The following is a 20,858-nucleotide window of genomic DNA, read 5'->3' on the forward strand; positions in this document are numbered from 1 at the left end:
GGAGGAACTACAACTCCCAGGGAGACCCGGAAGCAACCTACGCAAAGGAGCGGTTATTCCAGCTTTGGCAGACGTCTGGGCCTGAACGTGGAAAATGCTGCTGGCGCCCCAGGAAAGGTCCTCCTCGAGGAAGAGGACTGGGCTGAACCGCTGGAAACGGTTTACAAGGAAGCCAAGTCCTAAGGTGATCCATCCCAATCGCGAGCTCCGGGGGACTGAGACCAGCCCCGAGGCCAGCCGCGGCGCCGCCTGCGCTTCCTGCCTCTTACCCCAAGGGCATCCGTACCTGGCCCGCCCCTATCTTGACCGCCCCAGAGCCAGCATCGCCCTGAGTGAAGGGAGGCCTAGGAACCTTGGAGTCTGGGTACCTTATGGCTTTGGTGGGCAGCATCGTGGAAGAACTGTTTCCACGTAACATTTTTCTCAAACCGGAGAGATCTAGTGGTTCCCATCCCGGTGAAGAAAATTCGCGAACTACCCTCCTTCCCCTCCCCAGCCCCTGTTTTAGGAAAGGTCCAGCACATTTGTTTTTTTTTTATGTTTTGCAAATCATAGGGAACTGACCTTCATTGGAGGGGGAAGATCTTCACGTTAAGCCCTTTGCCTCATATCCCTCCCCTTCTAGTTTTACGTAAAGTATCTAAAATGAATTCAGGAATGCAAGTGGGTATCGAATCTATCAATATTTGATTCACTTGAAAAATTCCACCAACATTCCAAAAATAGATCCTCTTCGTATTGCTACTTCCTTTGATGCATTAGCATCCAAAGACATGGAAAACTGGTAACCCCAATTTAAACTTGAGACATGTGTAAAGGACATGTGCAAAGTCACAGTCACACGGTGTGTGCTTTCCACAGACTACCTTTTTAACAGTCACAAAAATAAATGCTTTAAATGTAAATGAGTACAAAAATGGAGCGGCTTCTCGGCTTTCAGCTCTGGAGCAGTTTCACCAGCTGTTTTTACCCTTAAGTTACACTTTCTTAAAAAAATGTTCTACAGACATACGGCCTTTCTGAGGCCCCTAGGCGGTTGTGCTTGCAGTTTATTCTAAGTATACCAGCTAGATAATGCACTAGACGTGTTCCACTTGGTGCATATCTTTCCCCAGGTACTGGAGGGTGCAGACTGGAGCATGAGACTTGGAAACAGAGTCTGCTCCTATTGTAATGTACCAGTTCTATAATGGATTGGATCCAAAATAGGCTATGAGTATAGACTTGGTGATGAAAGGTAAAAATTTGGGACAATTTCTTAGGACTCCAAAAGGAACGATTTTTGCTGCTGGTGCTCACTGTTACTGCCTAGAGGATAAAAAGGTGAAAATACAAGAGCTCCTTGAAGCTCAGTTGCATTTAATGGGATCAGCTCTTTCTTTGTTACAGTGACAAAACTGTTGAGCAGTACAGCTGCATTAATTAGTTGTCTGTAAGGTGCTTTGAAGGGGAAGTGTTATGTAAGTGAAAGAGTACTATATCTTCCTCTCCTCCGTGAAAGTGTAGAAGGGAGCTGTCCTACTGGTCTGATTTCTAATTTCAGATTAATATCTGGCTGACCTGGGTGGAAATTTATGTGATTTCTACCTCATTTTCTGCTTTGTAAAACAGTGGAAGATTGATTATCCCTTGCACCACTCTCCAGTTCTTATTAGACCAAACAACATCCCTGCTCTGGGTGTGATAGGAAAGCCTCTTGCTACAGGTTACTACTGAAAAGAGGGCACACCCTTCTCCAAGCAGATTTGCTTCTGTGACACTTGAATGATCTGGCTAATTAATCAGTGCTTGTTTGGGTTTTTATAAGGAGTATCATATCTGGCATTCCTCTATCTTGGCTCTTAACCCTGGGGAGCTTTAAAAAAATACTGATGCCTAGGCCCCACCCCAGACCAATTAAATCACAATCTCCAGGTGGGCCTGGGTAAGAGAGAAAACCGGTCAGAGGATGTCCCAGAGGAGGCTTCGGGTTTCCTCTTACTACCATCATTCTTTGTTCTTTTCTTGCTGAACTTTCTAAGGAAATGCTTCAGGGAAAGAATAAAGGACACTTTTCCATATGCTTTAGTCAGAAGGACCGATTAAAATGGCAAAGTTGACAAAGACATTGCTGTGTATTAATATCTGTATATATTATTTACAGCCTTCTTTTGACCCTGACAATGTGGAACACTGGATTAAGGTAAGGATACTTCACAATTAAGATGGAAAGAGAATTAAGAGTGAGACATATCGGATGGAAAAGGAACACTAACAGGTCTCCGTTTTGCACATATTTTGCTATTTTTATTCCCATGTGACTATATACGTTGCCTTAGTTTTATACTCTATTATTTTTTTCATGATTCTGTTCTCATGAAAGTATGAATGACAAGAAAACAGGTATAGGCATGCCCTTTCGATTGATATGAGGATCACATGAAGAGGAGTAAAGGAGAAGAGAGGGAGAAGCCTTAGAAGACCTTGTGGCCTTTCTCAGATTATTACTGGAAAGACAGTACTGTAGTTGCATTGACCTGTGGGACCAATACAATAGGTAAAAACTATGCATGCATCATGAGTAAGAACTTTCTGTTGACTACAGCAATCCAGAAATGGAGTGGGCATTCTCATAAAGAGGTGTGTTTTCTGTCACTAGAGGTATTGAAGTGAGTTCTAAATGGTCACTTAATGTTAGGGATAATGAGGAGTACATTTGAGCATTCAGTGAGGGTGGGATTGGGTTAGATAACCTCTGAGATCTCTTCCAGGCCTGAGATGTATATTTTTGAGTCCAAGTACCATTTAAGTTGAAAGTACCGTTAAACCACCTAAAGTGCATGCCTCTGAGTGTCAATTTGGCAACTTGCCATACACATTTCATTTGTGCACCACATGCTTCAAAATTATGCAGCATTTTCCTAGGAAAATATCCTTTTGCCCAGTAGTATTTTGAAGGGCTGTTACTTACCTAAATTGACAGCACCAGGCCAAGTGAAACCTAGGCCAGATATAATAATTGTTAACCATTTATTTAGCCAGCTTGCATTTATTAAGTGCCTACTAAGTACTAGCCTACTCTGTTGGGCACTGGAGGTAAAACAGCGTGTGGGGCAGGTGCAATCCATGCCTTCCCAGAGTTCATAGTCCAGTGGGAGACAAGGGACTCACTTAAAGCTGATGGGAGAAGTAAGGATGTAACGGAAGCATGTGCTGGAGGCGTTGATATGGGTGGTGCCAGGGAAGGCTTTCTGGCTTCTGCAGGAGGCCTGACTTAGAAGACAGCTAGAGTGGATCCACTGGCTTGGAGGCTAGCCTCTGGGAAGCCCACTCCTCAGCCTCTGGTAAGTCTAGCTCACCCGTGAGTTGAGAGTCTCTGTGCTGAGCCCCTGCAGGCCTTCGGTGCACATTTACTTACCATCTCCTCCAGAGGGGAAGATTGCAGTGAAGCAGAAGGATGAAATTCTGTTCTGACTTGTCTGCACCATTTTCCTCTTTCCTGCAGTTGTCAATAGCTTGACTCGGTTAGATTTTTATCATTTCTCTAAAACTTCTATGGTAGCTCTTTCTCCATTATGCCTTCAAGCCTCCCCTGTTGTGAAAAAAATCAGTAAGTCCTCATTTGTCCCTGCAGTCCATTCTGATTGCCATACAGTTTCTTTTTCTTGTCCAGCATCTTTGGGTGTTCAATCTTGACTCCTTGCCTTTATATTTTTATTATCTTCTTGTGTCCACACTTTCCTCCAGTTTCTATTTCTTACTACTCCACAAAAACCGTTGTTATAAATGACTTCCTGACCAAATCCAGTGGTCTCTTCTTCATCTTCAAACTTTCTAAACTTGGTTTGATATAATTATCAGTTTTTTATTCTAGAAATCCTCTCCCCTATTATCTTTTTATGACTGTTTTTCCTTGCTTCTCCTACCACCTCTCTCTTCTCTTCCCTGTCTTCTTTTCTGATTCTTGCTCCCTAATATATCCCAACTCTGGGTACCCTAAATAGTTAAAACCTCTGGAGCTAAGACTTCCAAATCCACTTGCGTGGACCACCCTCTCACAATCAGCTAAGACCTTGTTAAGGTAGGAGGGGGAGCATATGGAAAGGGTGTGGAGCGTGGTGAAGGTGGAGAAAGGCCTTTCTTCAGAACAGAAAAGGAACATCATTCAGCAGCCCTCGGGACTTGGCTGGAGCTGGTAACCATAACTTCTTAAGGTACCAAAATTGCTAGATCAGATTGATCCAGGCTTGAAGGTTTTCATTGGAAAGGCAGAGGAACAAGAGGTTTGAGGCTTATGTAAGATAGTAGTTGAATACCCATGCAGAGTAGGAAAGGAAGGGGACCCTCTCAAGGACTGATAGGTTGGGAGAGGAGGAGGCACTTGGTGACTGGAGGGCTTGGTTAGGTGCAACACCAGTGTAGTGGAGTAGGGGGCGTTAAAGAGGGGGATGAGTAGGAGGCTGATGTTGCAGAAGGGGCTGTCAGCATTTGGTTTGAACAATGGAAAATTCTGTGTGACGTGGTTCGGGATGACCATGTCATGGTTTGCTGAAGTGCAATCGAGGGAAAGGCTGTTGGCATACAGGAGATCAGGCAACTCTTGAGCTGAAATGTTAGTGAGTCACCCTCAGGGATGCTGAAGTCACTTAGAATCAAGCAGATTCTTAATAGAACTATGAGTCCGAAATACAGCAACAGTCCACAAGTTACAGTTCCTCCTCATCTTGACTCGATAGACGGCCTTACCTTCTTACTCCAGTGGATTCTGCTACTTTGAGCTTTCCAAACATTTTTATCATGTCAGTTCTCTACTCTTGAACCTTCAGTGATTCTGCGTGCCATCAGATGAAACTCTGTAAATTCCAGATGGGCATTTAAGGCCCTCTATTAATCTACGTGTAATATCAGTCCACCTGTAGCAGCCCTTTACTGATGCTCTTTGTGACTCCTGTCAGGCCAGTGTCCTTCCCCTCTTCCAGATCAGTCTTCCTTTCGCTTTGGCTCATGTCGCTCCCCCAGCCTGGAATACCCTTCCTCTCTGAGTGGCCAATCCAGACCCTTCCCTTAAAGTTCAGGCTGCGATGCCCCTTGCAGTGAACAGCTCCCCCTCACCCACCTCAGCCGCTAACCCCATCTTCTAATACTCTTTTCCTTGGAATTATTCTGGCATTCATACACAAAAGATACAGCATCAAGCATTTGCTTATACACAGAGTGATTTAGAAAGAACACTTTCAAAAATATATTACTCACAAAACTGTTATATATGAACGTGCATTTTGCACCTGAGGCTATGTCCGTCAAGAAACTCATGTTTGTACCTCTCAACCTTGAGGAAATGCAGGAGTGCATTGTAGCTGCTGTTTCTGCCATCAAGTGGACAATGGGATTGGTGTGTGCCATGGGACGTGAGGAGCACGTAGTGAGCATTTATCAGATCATGGAGATAACAGATAGTTCCTTTACAAGTTATATACTTGTATGTAACATAGTTACTGAGTAATAAACTTTTGAAGGTATTCAGGTGTTTTTAACCACCCGGTGTTGCTTTAAGACTATTCTTGAGTTGTTTATTACACACATGGCATATCAAACAAAAAATATGTGAACTGTTTGAGAAGAGAAGCTTTTATACTTTTGTTTTCTCCTTAATGTTCACTGCAGTGCTGGGAACAGGGCTAGCCTTCAGTCAGTTTGCTTAAAGAATAAGTTGTTAAATCGACACAATGTTTCTTTTATTGAAATGTAATTTAAGGTAGCCCTCTCCTATCTCTTACGTATTTATTTTGGAAAAATATGGTAAGGATGTAATATTTTAAAACAAGTAAATACAGAGATTATTTCTAATCCTTAGTATCATCTAGTATTTTTTTTCCAAAATCTTTATTTTCAGTGATATCCCAAGCACTTGCTTTGCTAGAGGCACGCAGACATTTCTCTGTACTCCCTTGTCAGTACCAGACTGTCCTTCTGTTTTACCCAAATCAGTCTTCCTCCTGTAAAATACTGCAAATAATTTCATGTTGTATATGAAACCAAAAAGTTAATTGAAGTGGATGTTTAAATATCAGAATTCCTTCAAAAATGGAAAAATGAAAGTATCTTAGTAGTTGGTAGAAAATCAGATTCTTGAACTAGAGAGAAATTCTCTAACCCTGAACAAAGTTGTTGTCATCTTAATGGATTCTTTTTCTTCTGTTATATTGAAGAGAGTGGAGAAAGCCTCAGAATTTGCAGTTTCTGCTGGAAATTCACACTTATCCGGAAAGCTTTGGGACCAAATCATAGATTTGGAAGCATCTGAGCAAATAGAGGATCATGATGAAGTCTATGCGGAAGGTGAGAGAATACATTTTTTGCTGCAATGAACAATTCTTTGCAGTACAGCCTATTAAAGCATAACTCATAATGCACTTCAAAGTACAGAATCGAAGCTCTTCTTTCTCTCGTTCTTAATTTTCATTTCCTTCTACTGCCTGGAAGCTAATTTACTCTGGAGTTAACCGCAATATTACAAGTAAGGCTGTATTTAAGGCCCATTTTGTCTCCTGAAATAGAACCACATTCAGATGCAGTTTGACATGACACAGTTAACTGGGGAGTATTGCAGGTGTTGGTCCTGTAGCGCCGAGGACAGCTTGCTAATTTGATCTAGTAATCATACAGGTAATTTGACCACTAGTTTCTAAATCAACTTTGTTCCTTATGAAGAGAGTCTAAAACTGATCTAATCTCTCCACCTCCCAAAAGCACTTCCTCCTCTGGAACTTAGTATTTTAGTTACTGATGCCCTGAGGAACTCCACTGTTAAGGGATGAAGCGATCAGGAGGGACTAGCAAAGAACACCGGGGAGGAGAGGCCACCGAGGTAGGAAGAAAGTCAGAGTCCCATGTCCTGGAAGCCATTTGGGTTATTTGGGTCCATTTGGGTTATTTACGTCTCCAGTTATTCAGTTTATTTTTTCATCCATTCTATAAATATGATTATTACTCTGCGTGAGGTACTGTTTTAGGCACTGGAAGAACTGGTTATGAAAAAGAGAGGCAAAGCCCTTGCTTTCATGGAGTATACATTCTCGTGTGGGAATAAAGAACGTTAAAAACAAACAATCAGATAATGATAAGTCATTTGGGTTTGGATATGAGTAATAAGAAGGAGCCAGCTGAGCAGTGATAGAGGAAGAGCATTCCAGGCAGAGGGAAGGGTGGCACCGGAATTAAAGTACAGACAAGCTTGGTGTGCTTGTGGAACTGAAGGAAGCCCAGTATGGCTGGAGCTTTTTGAGGGGGATGAACTTGCAGGAGTGACAGAAGATGTCACCTAGGGCCGTATAAGCCTGGGAAAAGAATTTAGATATTCTGTGTATGATGAGACATCATTGAAGGGTTTTAAGCAGAGTTGTAATAGGACAATTTTTTAAATATATGAAGAATGGATTTTAGGGGAGGAAAAAAAGGGAAAAGGGAGATCGGTTGGAGAGCATTGCCATGATGTGGGTGAGCAGTAACGGCTCTTGGTCTGGGGTGGTTGGAGATGGCAAAAGGGGATTGATTCTGAATTGACAAGGCTTATGTCTTGCCCATCCCATCAATAGGAATTTATAGTATACTTCAGCCTTTTAAAGTTCCAAGAAGTCCTGCAATTAAACAAAACAAAGTTTACCTATCCCATTTCCCAGGTTTCTTAGACCATGAAACCCTTTTTATCCTGAAATACATGTTAATGTCTTAAGAAACTAGTGGCCCACATTAGAAAGTACCAGTGTATGGTTAGAACATGATTTTCAAAGGTTTATTTCCTTTTTTTTCCTCTCATGAAGCACCTATTAATGTTCTGTAAGAACTAGTGTTCTGAAGAACATACTTTGAGAAATTCTACTTCAAGGTAGCTTCGCGTACCCCTCCTCCAATCCTGAGGTGCTCCTCCAGTTGAACGCTCCAGGGGAAGTTTCCTTTCTTTGTTCTTTTGGGGCACTTCATAGTAAACCTCTGTTTACCAGTGAGTGGCATTTAGTAGATCTGAATTATTCTACATGTAAGTTACACACATAAATGTCTGAATTATCTTACACAGGGTTACTCAGTGAATTTCTGCTCCCTTTCTCTACCTTCCTCTCAAAGCTGATAGTATCTGTTGCTGGTATACTTTTTACACTTAGCATGTCAAACCTAACTTGTCTAAAACTGAACTCCTGGTCTTCCCTCCACACCTGCTGCTCCCTTGGCCTTCCCTGGCTCAGGAAATGGCATCTGCTTTCTTGCGGTTGCTTAGGCCAAAAACCTTGTAGGTTTCTTTCTCTCACATCCCATGTTCAGTTCATCAGCAAATCATGTCAACTCTACCTCAAAACATTATTTTCTAGAATCTGACCATTTTTAAGACCTCCACTCCAGGTCCAGGCAACTGTCACTTCTCTCCTGATTGCATTTGTCTCCCAGATGGTGTCCCCTGCTTCAGAACTTGTCCCCCTATAGTCTATTTAACATGGTAGTCAGAGTGATCCGCTTAAAGTATGTCCCTTCTTTGCCCACAACCCTCCTGTAGCTTCCCATTGCATTCAGAGTAAAAGCCAAAGTACCTAGAATGGTGTCAAGACTCTAAACAAGGATTTTTCAACCTCAGCACTACTGACTTTTGGGCCAGATAATTTTTTGCAGCGGGAAAGGGAGACTGTCCTGTGCATTGTAGGATGTTTAGCAGCATCCCTGGCCTGAAACCACTAGATGCTGGTATCATTTCCCCCAGTTGTGACAACCAAAAACGGCTCCAGACATTGCCAGATGTCCACTGGGGGACAAAATCACCCCCAATCTAGAACTACTGCTCTAAACCTGATCCCCACGTTACCTCTTCCACTTCATCTCCTCCTGTCCCCCCTTCACTCACTCCTCTCTAGCCACCCTGCCTCCTTGCTATTTCTCCAGCACGCCAGACACTCTCCTGCCTTAGGGCCTTTGCACCTGCTTTCCCTCTGCATGGAATAATATTCCCTTACATAACTGTCCGTAGGGCTCACTCTCTCACTTCCTTCACTTTGCTTAAATATCGTCCTCTCAGTGAGGCCTCCTCTGACCACCCAATTTAAAGCTGTCAACGCCTGTCTTCCATATCTTGTACACTGCTTCTCCTTCCCCTGCTCTGTTCTTCTGACTTGCTTGTTTATTGTCTCTCTTCCCCAGTTAGATTGTAAACTTCATAGTGTTAGGTTTAATTTTTCTTGTTTGTTCATTACTATCTTCCCAGTATCTATAACAGTACTTGACACATGATAGGTGCTCAATTAATATTTAGTGAATGAGTGAAAACAGTGAATGAAGAAAGTCTCTGAAGTAATTGAAATATTTAAAAAGATGTTTTTATTTTATTAATAGCTCAGGAGCTAGTCAATGACTGGCTAGACACCAAACTTAAGCAAGAGCTAGCAAGTGATGGGGAAGGTGATGCTGAAGACACTGTGTCGAGAATCCCTCCTGTGCCAGAAGCCAGTGGTCATTTGAAATATGCCAAGTTTGATGGTGAGAACTTATCTGATTGTTCTGAGTTTTAACATCTGATGAATGTGTCTAAGAGGTCTTTTTAATTTATTTGAGTAATAAGTGATATATTATTTGACTTTTCTGTGTTTTGCTTAGTTTTATAATTGGCTTTAATTTTTGTTGATTCAATTTAAGTTACTTATCTGTATCCTCCGTAAATTCATGGTGTTTTTTAAATTAAAATATTGTAATATTTGTAAATCTTCTTGTGACTATAATAGCAATTAATGCTTTTGAATGCCTCTTCCCATATATATTGGCTATTTACTTTAGTGAAGACTACATTTAAACACTTATGTATCATTTTATATTTATAAAATGCTTCATATATCTTTATAAGGGAGGTTATTACTGTACACAGAGCTAGTGTCAGGCAAGTTAAATAGCTAACTTGTGAGGGTTCCTCAAATGTACTCACAGACTCTGGGGTTTTTTCCCTGAGTATAGGGGTAGGTATGGTGATGGAGGTGGCAGCTCCTCGTGCATGACTCAGACACCCTTGGTGAACACACCTGGCGGCATTCCCCTTCTGTAGGGCTACAAAATCCCCAGCTCGGGAATCACAAGGTCATGAGCTCTTAAAGTTAGAGGGATACTTCAGGATCCCCTAGTCCAATCTATCCTCTTCTCCCTCTCAGATAGAGATCCTTCTGTGGTATCCCTAACATGGGGTGCCGTAATCTCTGCCTGAACACCTCCTGGAGAGGAGCCTGCACTTTGGGAAAAGCCCATTGAGCTGTCGTGAGGCTCACATCTTATGGCATTCTCTCTTAGGAGAATTAAGGTTTTATCCTCAGGAACTTTTACCCTTTAATGCAACAGAAAATAATATCATGTTGTCTCTGTCAAGAAGAGTCGTTTTATTTTTTGTGGAGTTGTTATTATACCTGATCCCTCAGTGTTCCTAGATTAAGTAGTACTAGTACTCTTCACAGTTCTTCATATTACATTGTTTTCAGATCTTATCATCCTGGTTGCCACCTTCTGGATATTTTCTAATTTACTACGTTATTATTAAAGTGAGGCATTTCAGTACTTCACATTTATTCTGAAGCATACATGGAATATAGTGAAACTGTTACTTCCTTTCATATGGTGCTAATAGGTCTAGTTATATCTCTTTAGTTTGATTGGGTATTACAATCTAGTATCATACCAGGCCTCATTTATTCATCTTATACTTGTAGAATTGGGTTTTTTTTTATCAAAACATTGAACAAAAATATTAAGTAGGCATTAAAAGCATGTTAACCAAAGATATTAATAATGTGATTATCTCAATAGACATAGAAAAAGTACTTGAAAAAAATCTAACATCTATTCTTGATAAAAACTCTCAGCAAACTAGTAATAGAAGTAAATTTCTCAACTTGACAAAGGGCATTTACGTAAGACGTATAGAAGACATATGTGAAAATCATAAACGTAAATCCTGCCTCTTCAGGAATTAAATGTAAATGGATTGAACACTCCAATCAAAAGACAGATTGGCAGAATGAATTTCAAAATAAGACCTACCTATATGCTGTCTACAAGAGATGTGATTTAGATTCAAAGACACAAATAGGTTGAAAGTAAAAGGATGGAAAAAGATATACCATGCAAACCGTAACCAAAAGAGAGTGAAAGCATCTTACTAATATCAGAAAAAATAGACTTTAAGATAAAAAATTGTTACTAGAGACAAAGAAGGGCATTTTATATCATAAAAGTGTCAATCCATCAAGAAAACATAAGTATAAGCATATGTACACCTAACAGAAGAGCCCCAGGACACTTGCAAAAACTGAATTGAAGGGAGAAATAGATATTTCAACAATAACAGAGACGTCAATACCCCATTATGGCGCTAAACAGAACATTAACAAGGAAGACGTTCAATGTCGCTAGTCATTAGGAAAATGCAAATTAAAACTACTCTGAGTAACCACTACATGCTATTAAAATGGTTTGTGTTAGAAGACTGACCATGCCAAGTGTTGGTGAGGATGTGGAGACACTGGAATACTCCTGCACTGCTGGCAAGAGTGTGAAATCGTATAACCACTTTAGAAAACAGTTTGACAGTTTCTTAAAAAGTTAAACATGTACTTATCATATGATCCAACCACTCCACTCCTAGGCATTTGTCCAAGAGAAAGAAAGCATATGTTCATAACAAAGACTCGTACACATACGTTCATAACAACTTTATTTGTAATAGCCAAAATCTGGAAACAACCTAAATGTCTATCCACAGATGAATGAGCGAACAAATTGTGGTATACTCATACAGTGAAATGCTACTCAGCAATACAAAGGGATAAACTATTCATAAAACAGCATGATGAATCTCAAAATATTATGCTGAGTAAAAGAAGCCTGACCAGAAAAAGAGCGCACAGCATATGACCTAATTGATATAAAATTCTAGAAAATGTCAACTCATCTGTAGTGACAGAAAGCAGGTCTCTGGTTGCCTGGGATAGGACAGAGAGCATGGGAAGGAGTGGGAAGAAGAGATTGCACATCAGCGTAGGGACCCTTTTGAAACTGAAAGAGATGTTCATTATCTTGATTGTAGTGATGGTTTTACTGGTATATGTATATGTCAAAACTTATTGTAGTCTTCAAATATTTACAGTTTATTGTATGTCAGTTATACCACAATAAAGCCATGTTTTTAAAAAGGCGGTGGAGTCCTCAAGAAAGTTTGGATTGAAGTAATATCTTTTTTAAATTTGGCATGGAGGGAGTCTTTAGTGACTTGGGCGAGGTCAATTCCTCGTGAGTGGAGGATTTTTCTTGTAAGTTGAAGGCAATTGCTGAGGGCTATGCTCATCCAATTGGCATTATCAGTGACTATTTATTGAACATTCACAGCTTTGTATTTTGATTGTACTAGGATTATTTATGTAAATATGAAAATTACACTAAAATTAAAATGTTTCCTTTTTTGTTGTTTTGTTTCCCCCAGATTTATGTGGCTATTTGGAGGAAGAAGAAGAAAGCACCACCGTTCAAAAATTTATAGACCATCTGCTCCATAAAGATGTGGTGGATTCTGGGATGTTGGAAGATCTTGGAATGAATGGAAACCAAGACAAGACGCAGCAGAAGGATCCTCGTCTTACCATGGAGATGAGACATAAGCAGGTGGGAGGGCAAAACAAAATTAAAATGGATAACAGGAAGCAATCTTTGTGTAACACATTTAATAAGCTTAAATAAAGACTTAGGCTTTAGTATGAAAAAGAGTGCCATCTGTGGTTTGGTTAGAAAGAATAAAAATAAAATAGAACTTCAGAAGAAAAATAATGCTCATAAATTGAGGATAGGAAACTATTTATTTAAGAGAACCAAAAAAAGGCATAATTGATTTGACCCATAGAGTGGTGAGCTAAACTTTATTAGTTTGGATGTGATACTTCCTTTTATAAATATGTAGATTGGGTCTTGTTTGAATTTGGTTTTTGAGTTGTGACATCATTATATTAATATCATGAATATTCTAGTGAATGTTATAATGATAATTCTTTTCTAGACAGCTGAAAAATTCACTCATTTTGTGATTATAATTCGAAGGGAGGACAGATCTGAATTAAACCTAGTTCAGCTGTTTTGAATTAGAAAGGCATATGGGAACTTTCTTTTCTCCAAGGGGAATGGTAGGTTATAGGAAAAAGATACATCTCAACACTTTGTAGAGGAGCTTCAGGAAATCAGAATGACCAAGGCTTTGCCGCATGTCCTCCAGAAGGCTGAACTAGAATTAATGCTATACATGTGTGTACTGTCTTTTTATAACACTGAATTTCTTTTTGCTTTAAATCATTGAGATGAATCAGCACTTGGCATATGAGAGAAACTGGGGTAGAATTGTGATCCTGGTTTGGATTATGATGAAAGGGAGGAGAGAAGGTTCAATAAGAGAGAGCCATCCTCTAGAAGTCTTATCATGACTGGAGAGTAAGCTACGGGGAAAGTGAAGTGAAGCAAGAGGAAAGGACCTCTCCTTAATTCACAGCTGTTCAAGCCTCTAAAGAATTAATGGGTTTGAAAAAAATGTGCTTATTCAGAAATATCTGTGAAATTCATGGTTTTCATTTCCAAAAATGATCCAGAATCATCTATATATTTAACTAATGATAGAAATGAATAAAGGGTTGTGGTGTTCCTTAAGGCAAGAAATCACTGTTCTATTCACCATGTAGCCTCCCCAAAATACCCTTATTCTTTCTTAAAGTATAATTACCTTGCAGACAGGGCCTAAATAAATAGCAGTAACATACACCTTGGCAAATCTTATGGATGCGAGATCGTTACTAAGTAAGAATCCAGAACTTGGCCTCTGACCCATTAGATTTTCAGCTTCTCCATGGTGCAGATCACTCCTTGATCATTTGGGAGCCATCATACCTGACTTCATCTAAAACTTATCGGGCCTTACCCAGTAAACAAATGAATTCCCCCTATCGTTCTGATAAATGGTGAGGTTCTGGGCCACGATGTTTCAAACTGAGTGCAGTCTGAACTTCAGAATGTGTTCTCAGGTTTTGCATATCCCTTTCTACTTGAAAGGCTGCATTCACCCTTGTTGTATTCTCTTTAAGGTAAAAGAAAATCGCTTAAGACGTGAGAAAGAACTGGAGCGCCAGAGAATTGAAAAGACCCTGAAAAAATCAGTCTTCTTAGAGGCTCAGTATCTGGTGCAAGAAGAGAAGAAAAGGAAGGCTCTGGAGGCCAAGAAAGAGGAGGAGGAGATTCAAAGGGAGATGGTAAAGCTGCGGAGGGAGATCATCGAGAGGAGACGCACTGTCGAAGAAGCATGGAGAATGTAAGCCGGCCTGGTGAGCAGGGCGCGGTGCTTTTGTTAAAGCAGTCATTTTGGAAGTCCCCTAAAGTTTTTAAAATGCACAAATGTTGCAATAACAGAACACAAAAGAGAAATCACTCCCTATTCCACCATCTTAACAGATCAACTATTTTCCCCTTTCCATGTGTCCTCCTGGTCTCGATCCCTTTATGTACTTAATTGCGACCATAAAGTACATTTAATTTGTTATTCTGCTTGTTGTAGTTAACGCATTGCCTGGAGTCCTGAGGTCTGTGTATTACTTGATTGAGTTCCTATACCATAATTTATGTAATGACCTCCCCTCCCTTGGTAAGTATTTCAGCTAGTTCAGATTTTTCACCAATAGCACAGTGAGCATCCTTAAGCACAGAGCTTTTTCATTCTTTTAAATTATATTCTTAGGAGTGTAATTACTGAGTTAAATGATATAGGCCTTTTTATGACTCTTGAAACATTGCCAAATTGCTTTCCAAATGGGCTGTACTTATTTACGCTGTTGCTGGCAGTGGGCCAGTTTACCATACTCTTCTCAGTGTTGGGGAGTATCATCATTTTCAATATTTTTGCTCTTTTAATAGGTGTTATATTGATTAATTCACATGTCTTTGGTTACCTGAACATTTTTAAGGTTGAACGTGTTTCCTTATGCATGTTCACTAATTGTGCCTTGTCCTGTTGTGGATTGTGTCAGGGTCTCATCTTCTGATAATCATACAGAGTCACTGTTGCCTTACTGCCACTGATAAAGAAAAAGGATATCTGACATAAGTAGAAAATCAAAATAGTCCTCACAGGATGTAGTACTATTATGTATCCTCATGCAGAAAATGAGCTTCATAAATGAAATAACTAATGTATTTGTTCGGAGAAACAGCACTGATGCGTGAACTGCAAAAGCCTTTGAACAACGTGCCTGAAGTGACTGAGTACTCAAACCGAGAGGCCAGGAAGACCTCTTAGATAATCCCCTCCACCCGCCTCGGCCCACACAGCTTTCCCCTGTGATCTTGATTGCTCTTATTCTGCCCGATTTAAAACAGCTCGGCAGTGGATGTGCGCTTCACTCTTTCAAGTGCCGGGCTCAGGCCTCCTCCAGACTCCACTCCTTTCAGAAAGCAATCACTGGTATTTCAGTGAGTTCTTGCTACGGTCAACCTTGCTTTTCACATTGCTCTCAAGCCCTGAAAAATCGAGGCTGACCTAAAATAAATTGTGAAAACAAGTAACATTCGATGGTAGCGGATGCTCTGCTCACAGTGGGGCACTCAACAAATGTTCACCGACCACTCATTTCTTTTAAAAGTTAAAATCTTATCCGTGGTTACAGTGAAACAGATAACGTGTGATGCTTCTAGGTGGATGAACTGATTTAAACGTTCCAGAAAGCAATTTGGCAATAAACAACAAGAGCCATAAAAATAGTATTATCACTTGATCTGGGAATTCCTGCCCTGGGAAAATTGCCCTAAAAAAGTGATCAGAAATCCAGATGAAGATTTGTACACACAGATAATTAAAATAATACTATTTATAATAATGGACAATAATAAATCTTGGATAAATTAATAAATAATGGTTGTACAATGAAAAGCATGGACGTGTTATCAGTGTTTTTTTTCTGGGTAGAAATATGCATGGCTTTTATACCTCTCCAATTTTTTACAATAAGCAGATATCACTTTTGTAACAGATACATATTTTAATGTTATTTTTAAAAATCAGATCCAGGATATTAGAACTTTATTTCTTTAAATGCTCACTATGATCTGCCTATAACTGTCTAATATAACGTTGTTATGGCATCAGTAAGTTTGGAAAGAATCAGTAAAATTTTATTGTTCATAGGGCTTTTTGATTTATTTGTAAGGTATCCTAAATCTGCTTCATATTGCATAGTTTCAAAATATGTCCTCCAAGAAATTTATTAATTACGAAGGGAAAAATAGCAACTTTACAGTGGAGAAGCCACCTTAACCAAGTGATGGTTAACATCACCAGTAATAAGAGAGAACATCATGTGCCCCCTGGGTGATATATGAGAATTAATGAGGGGATGTCGACAGAGTATTCTGGCATCCCTCTCTTAATTTGAGTTTCCACAGCTGTAAAGTGAGATTCAGAAAGACTAGAGGACCTGCCTGAGTTTTCACAGCTGGTTTGTGGTCAGAACCCCTAGATTGTGATTCCTGACTAGGTGCCATCTTTACTACATTATTGATAGGATATATAACTTATACACATACGTGTACCTATGTAGTTTAGTCCACTCCAATAAGAAGGCAGTGGCTTTGAGCTTGCCTGGATTGGTGAGTGTAAGAAGGGTGACCTGGATGAGAAAGAACAGCCAGGTTGGTGAGAAAGAGGATAGCTAGAAAGATGAGCAACAGAGTTGCTAAGAGATTCTTGTTAGTTGCCTGAAGGCCTTTTCATTATTAAATTCTATTTTTTCTCTTTTCAGTTATTTTAGAATTAATATAAATTCTATTCTCTCCTTAATAATGCCTGATGGTTTTGATATTTTCCTCCCTAGAAACCTGGTAAAAGCTTTGTGGTAAAAATTCATTCCTTTTGGGGCTGGCCCAGTGGCGTAGTGGTTAAGTTCAGCGCACTCTACTTCAGTGGCCTGGTGGTTCCAGCTTCAGATCCCGGGCACAGGCCCCCACACAACTCATCAAGCCATACTGTGGAGGCATCGCACATACAAAATAGAGGAAGATGGGCACAGATGTTAGCTCAGCAACAATCTTCCTCAAGGAAAAAGAGGAAGATTGGCAACAGGTGTTAGCTCAGGGCCAAACTTCCTCACCAAAAAAAAAAAACAAAAACTCATTGCTTTCTTAGTTGAGGGTCCTTTTTGTACCCCCTTATAAGAAGAGAGAGAGAACTTATATCTACATTAGAGAATACCTGGTAGTTAACTCTCAAATTTTGATCAAAGTATCACTCAAATGTTAAACTCAATAAAAATACTTTACTAAAATATCTATAGGGCTTTCTACTTTTCAGAGTATGTTATAACAATTTTATCTCATTTAATCCATGTTTTACAAAAGAATAAGCCTCAAAAAAAATCACCCTACTAGAGCCAGATCTAAAAATCTGTGTCTTCTGATGGAAAATTCAGTGTTCATTCCACTATGGTAGGTTGCAGTTACTCATTGTTAATGCTATTGTTCATACATGTATTTTGAAATTGTTATTAACAGAGAGAAGAAAAAGCAAGAAGAAAATTCTCCAAAAAATCAAGAAAAAGGCATGTTTCAAAGTGTTCATATTCTAGGTGAAGAAAAAATGGCAAAGGAAAGAAAGAAGAAGCTGAGAGAGTTATTAATCCAAACTTTCAAGGAAGATCACCAGGTAGGAATTGTAATGTCTCCTTATTCAGCCTTCTGTAGCATAAATGACAGAGGACTCCATGACAGATGGGACTGTGTAACACTAAGTCCAGCAAACCTCATCCCAGACACCACAGTTGCCCATGCCGTTCGTTCTGTTCCTTCTGCCCAGCTGGCCTGGTGCACGGGGTGGTGCTCCAGCACCCTGTTCAGGGGGCTATTCTTATATACTCTGTGTGATCCAGGGCAATCGGGGTACAAATTTGGGATGTCTTCCTAACTTATCCTTTTCAGAATAGCGTTTAACTACTAATATAGATCTCTGGCAGTTTTTGAAAGCATGGCTTCTTTTTTGACAGTCTCGTGGACCATTGCATTCTGGATTATTCAGAAAGTCACTTGCCTTTCCTTGCCTCAGATCTTAAAGCAATGATACACTGACATTTGTGCTTCTCTTTTTAACAGTCTGCATTTTATTTTACTCTTCTCTCCCTCTTTTTTACTTTCACTTTTTGTAAAATTAACTGGCCAATTTTTTTAATTGACAAATGAGCATCCTCCCCAGGCCACTTAAGCAGAAGTTTTTTCAATGAAGTGGGGTTGATAACAGTTTGAATTTGGGGCTTAATAACATTTCACATGCAAGGAACTACTTGGAAGATTTGTAAATGAGAAGGTCAGAATGAGAAAAGATAAATAGGTATATTTTGTATTTCCTGCCTTACTCACCCCAGAGGCTTAGGCATTGCTGAAATTCAGTGAAAGTTAGTGGAATGAATGGATGTGAGAAGAGAAAAGAGAATGTCAAGAAAATATTGGGGGAGCTTGATAAATAGGATAGACCACAAAGACCCTGGAAATCAGTAACAGGAATTTGAATATGATATGGGTAACTAAGCTATGAGGAAAAAAGTAAAGTAGTCAAAGCAATTTTTTTAAAAAGCTAGACACATTTGATGGCAGCATTTTGGACTGATGGGCAAGAAGTCATAATTATTCAGATATAAAACAACAAGAGTTTGGTCAGAGTTTTGGCTTTAGAAATAGAGAGGGAAGTGTGGTAGGAGGAAATGTTAAGAGTTGGGCTTAACATTTTGAGAAAGATTGGCAAAGACTCTGAGATGCTGCATCCTTCGTAAGACAGATGGAGTTAGTGTGTCCTCCAGCAATAACAGTTCAGATTTCTAAAATAAAATAGAAGGGCAGTGAGTACTCAGGGGGCCATCTTGAGAAGGCATAAGGAAAAGGTGTCATGATGTGTGACCCAACCAATGAGAGATGAGTACGACGTGTGTTCTCAATGAGATTAACTTTTAAATTTTATTGAAATCTATTGTACAAGAAGAAATAGTATATATTTTAGATAGTGCTAGGTATGAATTTTAGATACATATAAAATGTTTTAAAAAATTAGTGGCCTACTAAAACAGATTACTCAGTTTTAAAAGGACCAGCCATTGTATTAAAAAATGGGAGATTATGAGTAAATTATCTCCACTTTGCCACAAATTCTGCTTGGTTTAACTCTATACTTTATTATTTATAAGTTTTTATTTTGAAATAATTTTAGACAAACAGAAAAGTTGCAAAAATAGTACACAGAGTTCCTGAATACCCTTCACCCAGCTTTCCCCAATGTTAACATCTTATATAACCATAGTATAATTATCAAAACTAGGAAATTAATATTGGTACAGTACCACTAACTAAACTGTAGACCTTAATAGAATGCCACCAGTTTTTCCATTGAAGTCCATTTTTCTGTTCCAGGACTCAATTCCATTTGGCATTTAGTTGTCATGTCTCCTTAAGTCTCCTCCAGTTTGTGACAGTTCCTCAGTCTTTCCTTGTTTTTTATCACTTAGACATTTTTGAAGAGTACTGGTCAGGTATTTTGTAGAGTGTCTCTCAATTCGGGTTTCTGATGTTTTCTTCTGCTTAGATTGAGATTATGCATTTTTGGTAAGAATACAACAAGAAGCGATGCTCTGCCCATCTCAATATATCGTATCAGGGAGCACATAATGTTAATACGCCTTATTAGTGTTGATGTTAACCTTGACTTAAGATTGTGTGTGTTGGGTTTGTCCTTTGTAAAGTTACTATTTTTCCCTTTGTAATTCGTGAATGTCTTAGAGGAGATGTTGTGAAACCATGCAAATATCCTGTTTCTCCTTAAATTTTTACCTATTAATTTTAGCATCCATTGGTAGATTTTGCCTGCAACAGTTGTTAATGTGGTATTTGTCTAATGATGATTTTGTATTTCCCTCATTTCTTCTCCATTTATTAATTGAAATTCTTCTAGAAGGAAAAACTGTCCCTCCTCCCCCATTTTATTTATTCAATTATTTATTTGTATCAGTGTAAACTCATGGATATTTGTTTTATTCTATGGGTATAATCTAATATTGTCATTGTTTACTTTGTTACTCAAACTGTTCTAACTTTGGCCACTGGGAAATCTTTCAGGCTGACTCCTTTGCTCTTTCAAAATGCTCCATCCTTTTTTGGGCACTTCCTTTCTTTCAGGTACCGCAAGATACTCCAGGCTCATCTTGTACCTTCCCTGCTGCCTTTGTCCTGGAATCAGCCACTTCAACCAGAACCTTGGTTCCCTTTCCCAGAGAATAGCATTTAGAAACCAAGGTCTGGATAGTAGGTGTTCTCACAGCTACTGGGGTGTCATTGCTTCTGGGCCCTCTGAGCAGATAGGGCTGGGAAACAGATGTATGTGTACTAACCCACACATACACACGCGTTATATTTATTTCTATGTCTCTCTGTACACATATTAAAATCCATGAGTTCATACTGATACCTTCAGTTCCAGTGCAGCAACACTGAAGTCATACTGTCCTCCCGCTTCCTTAGTTGTACCTTAGTTCTCTGTCTGTCTGTGTGTATATTAAAATAATCATGAGTTCATAGTGATAACTTCAACACGGATCCAGCACCACAGGTTTTACTATTGCCTTTCCCCTTTGCTTGTTTATCACTTCCTTCTCTGGCAGTGAAAAAACCTGGAGCTCATTATCGAAAATATATTTACTTGTTTAATCCTAGTGTGCTATAAAAGCAGTTTCATAATTGCTAACCCATACTGCTATGGAAACAAATTTACTGTACAATATTTGTACAGTTATTTTTGTTTTCAGCCTTATTCAGCC

The 20,858-nt window shown here is 39.4% G+C and overlaps 1 protein-coding gene across 5 annotated transcripts in view; it reads left to right on the forward strand.

The window, feature by feature from the left end:
• Window positions 1-42: 42 nt before the first annotated feature.
• Window positions 43-20,858, forward strand: part of CCDC191 (coiled-coil domain containing 191) — a 69,140-nt gene continuing 48,324 nt past the window's right edge. For 4 of the 5 annotated variants that reach the window (XM_008523203.2, XM_070582662.1, XM_008523211.2 and 1 more), the window contains exons 1-7: window positions 43-184; window positions 2,144-2,182; window positions 6,189-6,318; window positions 9,352-9,495; window positions 12,473-12,651; window positions 14,109-14,332; window positions 17,560-17,710. In XM_008523203.2, the coding sequence (XP_008521425.2) occupies window positions 95-184; window positions 2,144-2,182; window positions 6,189-6,318; window positions 9,352-9,495; window positions 12,473-12,651; window positions 14,109-14,332; window positions 17,560-17,710 (957 nt within the window). In that variant the 5' untranslated portion in view covers window positions 43-94. Of the gene's footprint in view, window positions 185-2,143; window positions 2,183-3,243; window positions 3,324-6,188; window positions 6,319-9,351; window positions 9,496-12,472; window positions 12,652-14,108; window positions 14,333-17,559; window positions 17,711-20,858 lie in introns of those variants that run through there. The other variant, XM_070582664.1, reaches the window with a different exon arrangement.

Source organism: Equus przewalskii, chromosome 18 (assembly GCF_037783145.1).
Source record: "Equus przewalskii isolate Varuska chromosome 18, EquPr2, whole genome shotgun sequence".
Lineage (NCBI taxonomy): Eukaryota > Metazoa > Chordata > Mammalia > Perissodactyla > Equidae > Equus > Equus przewalskii.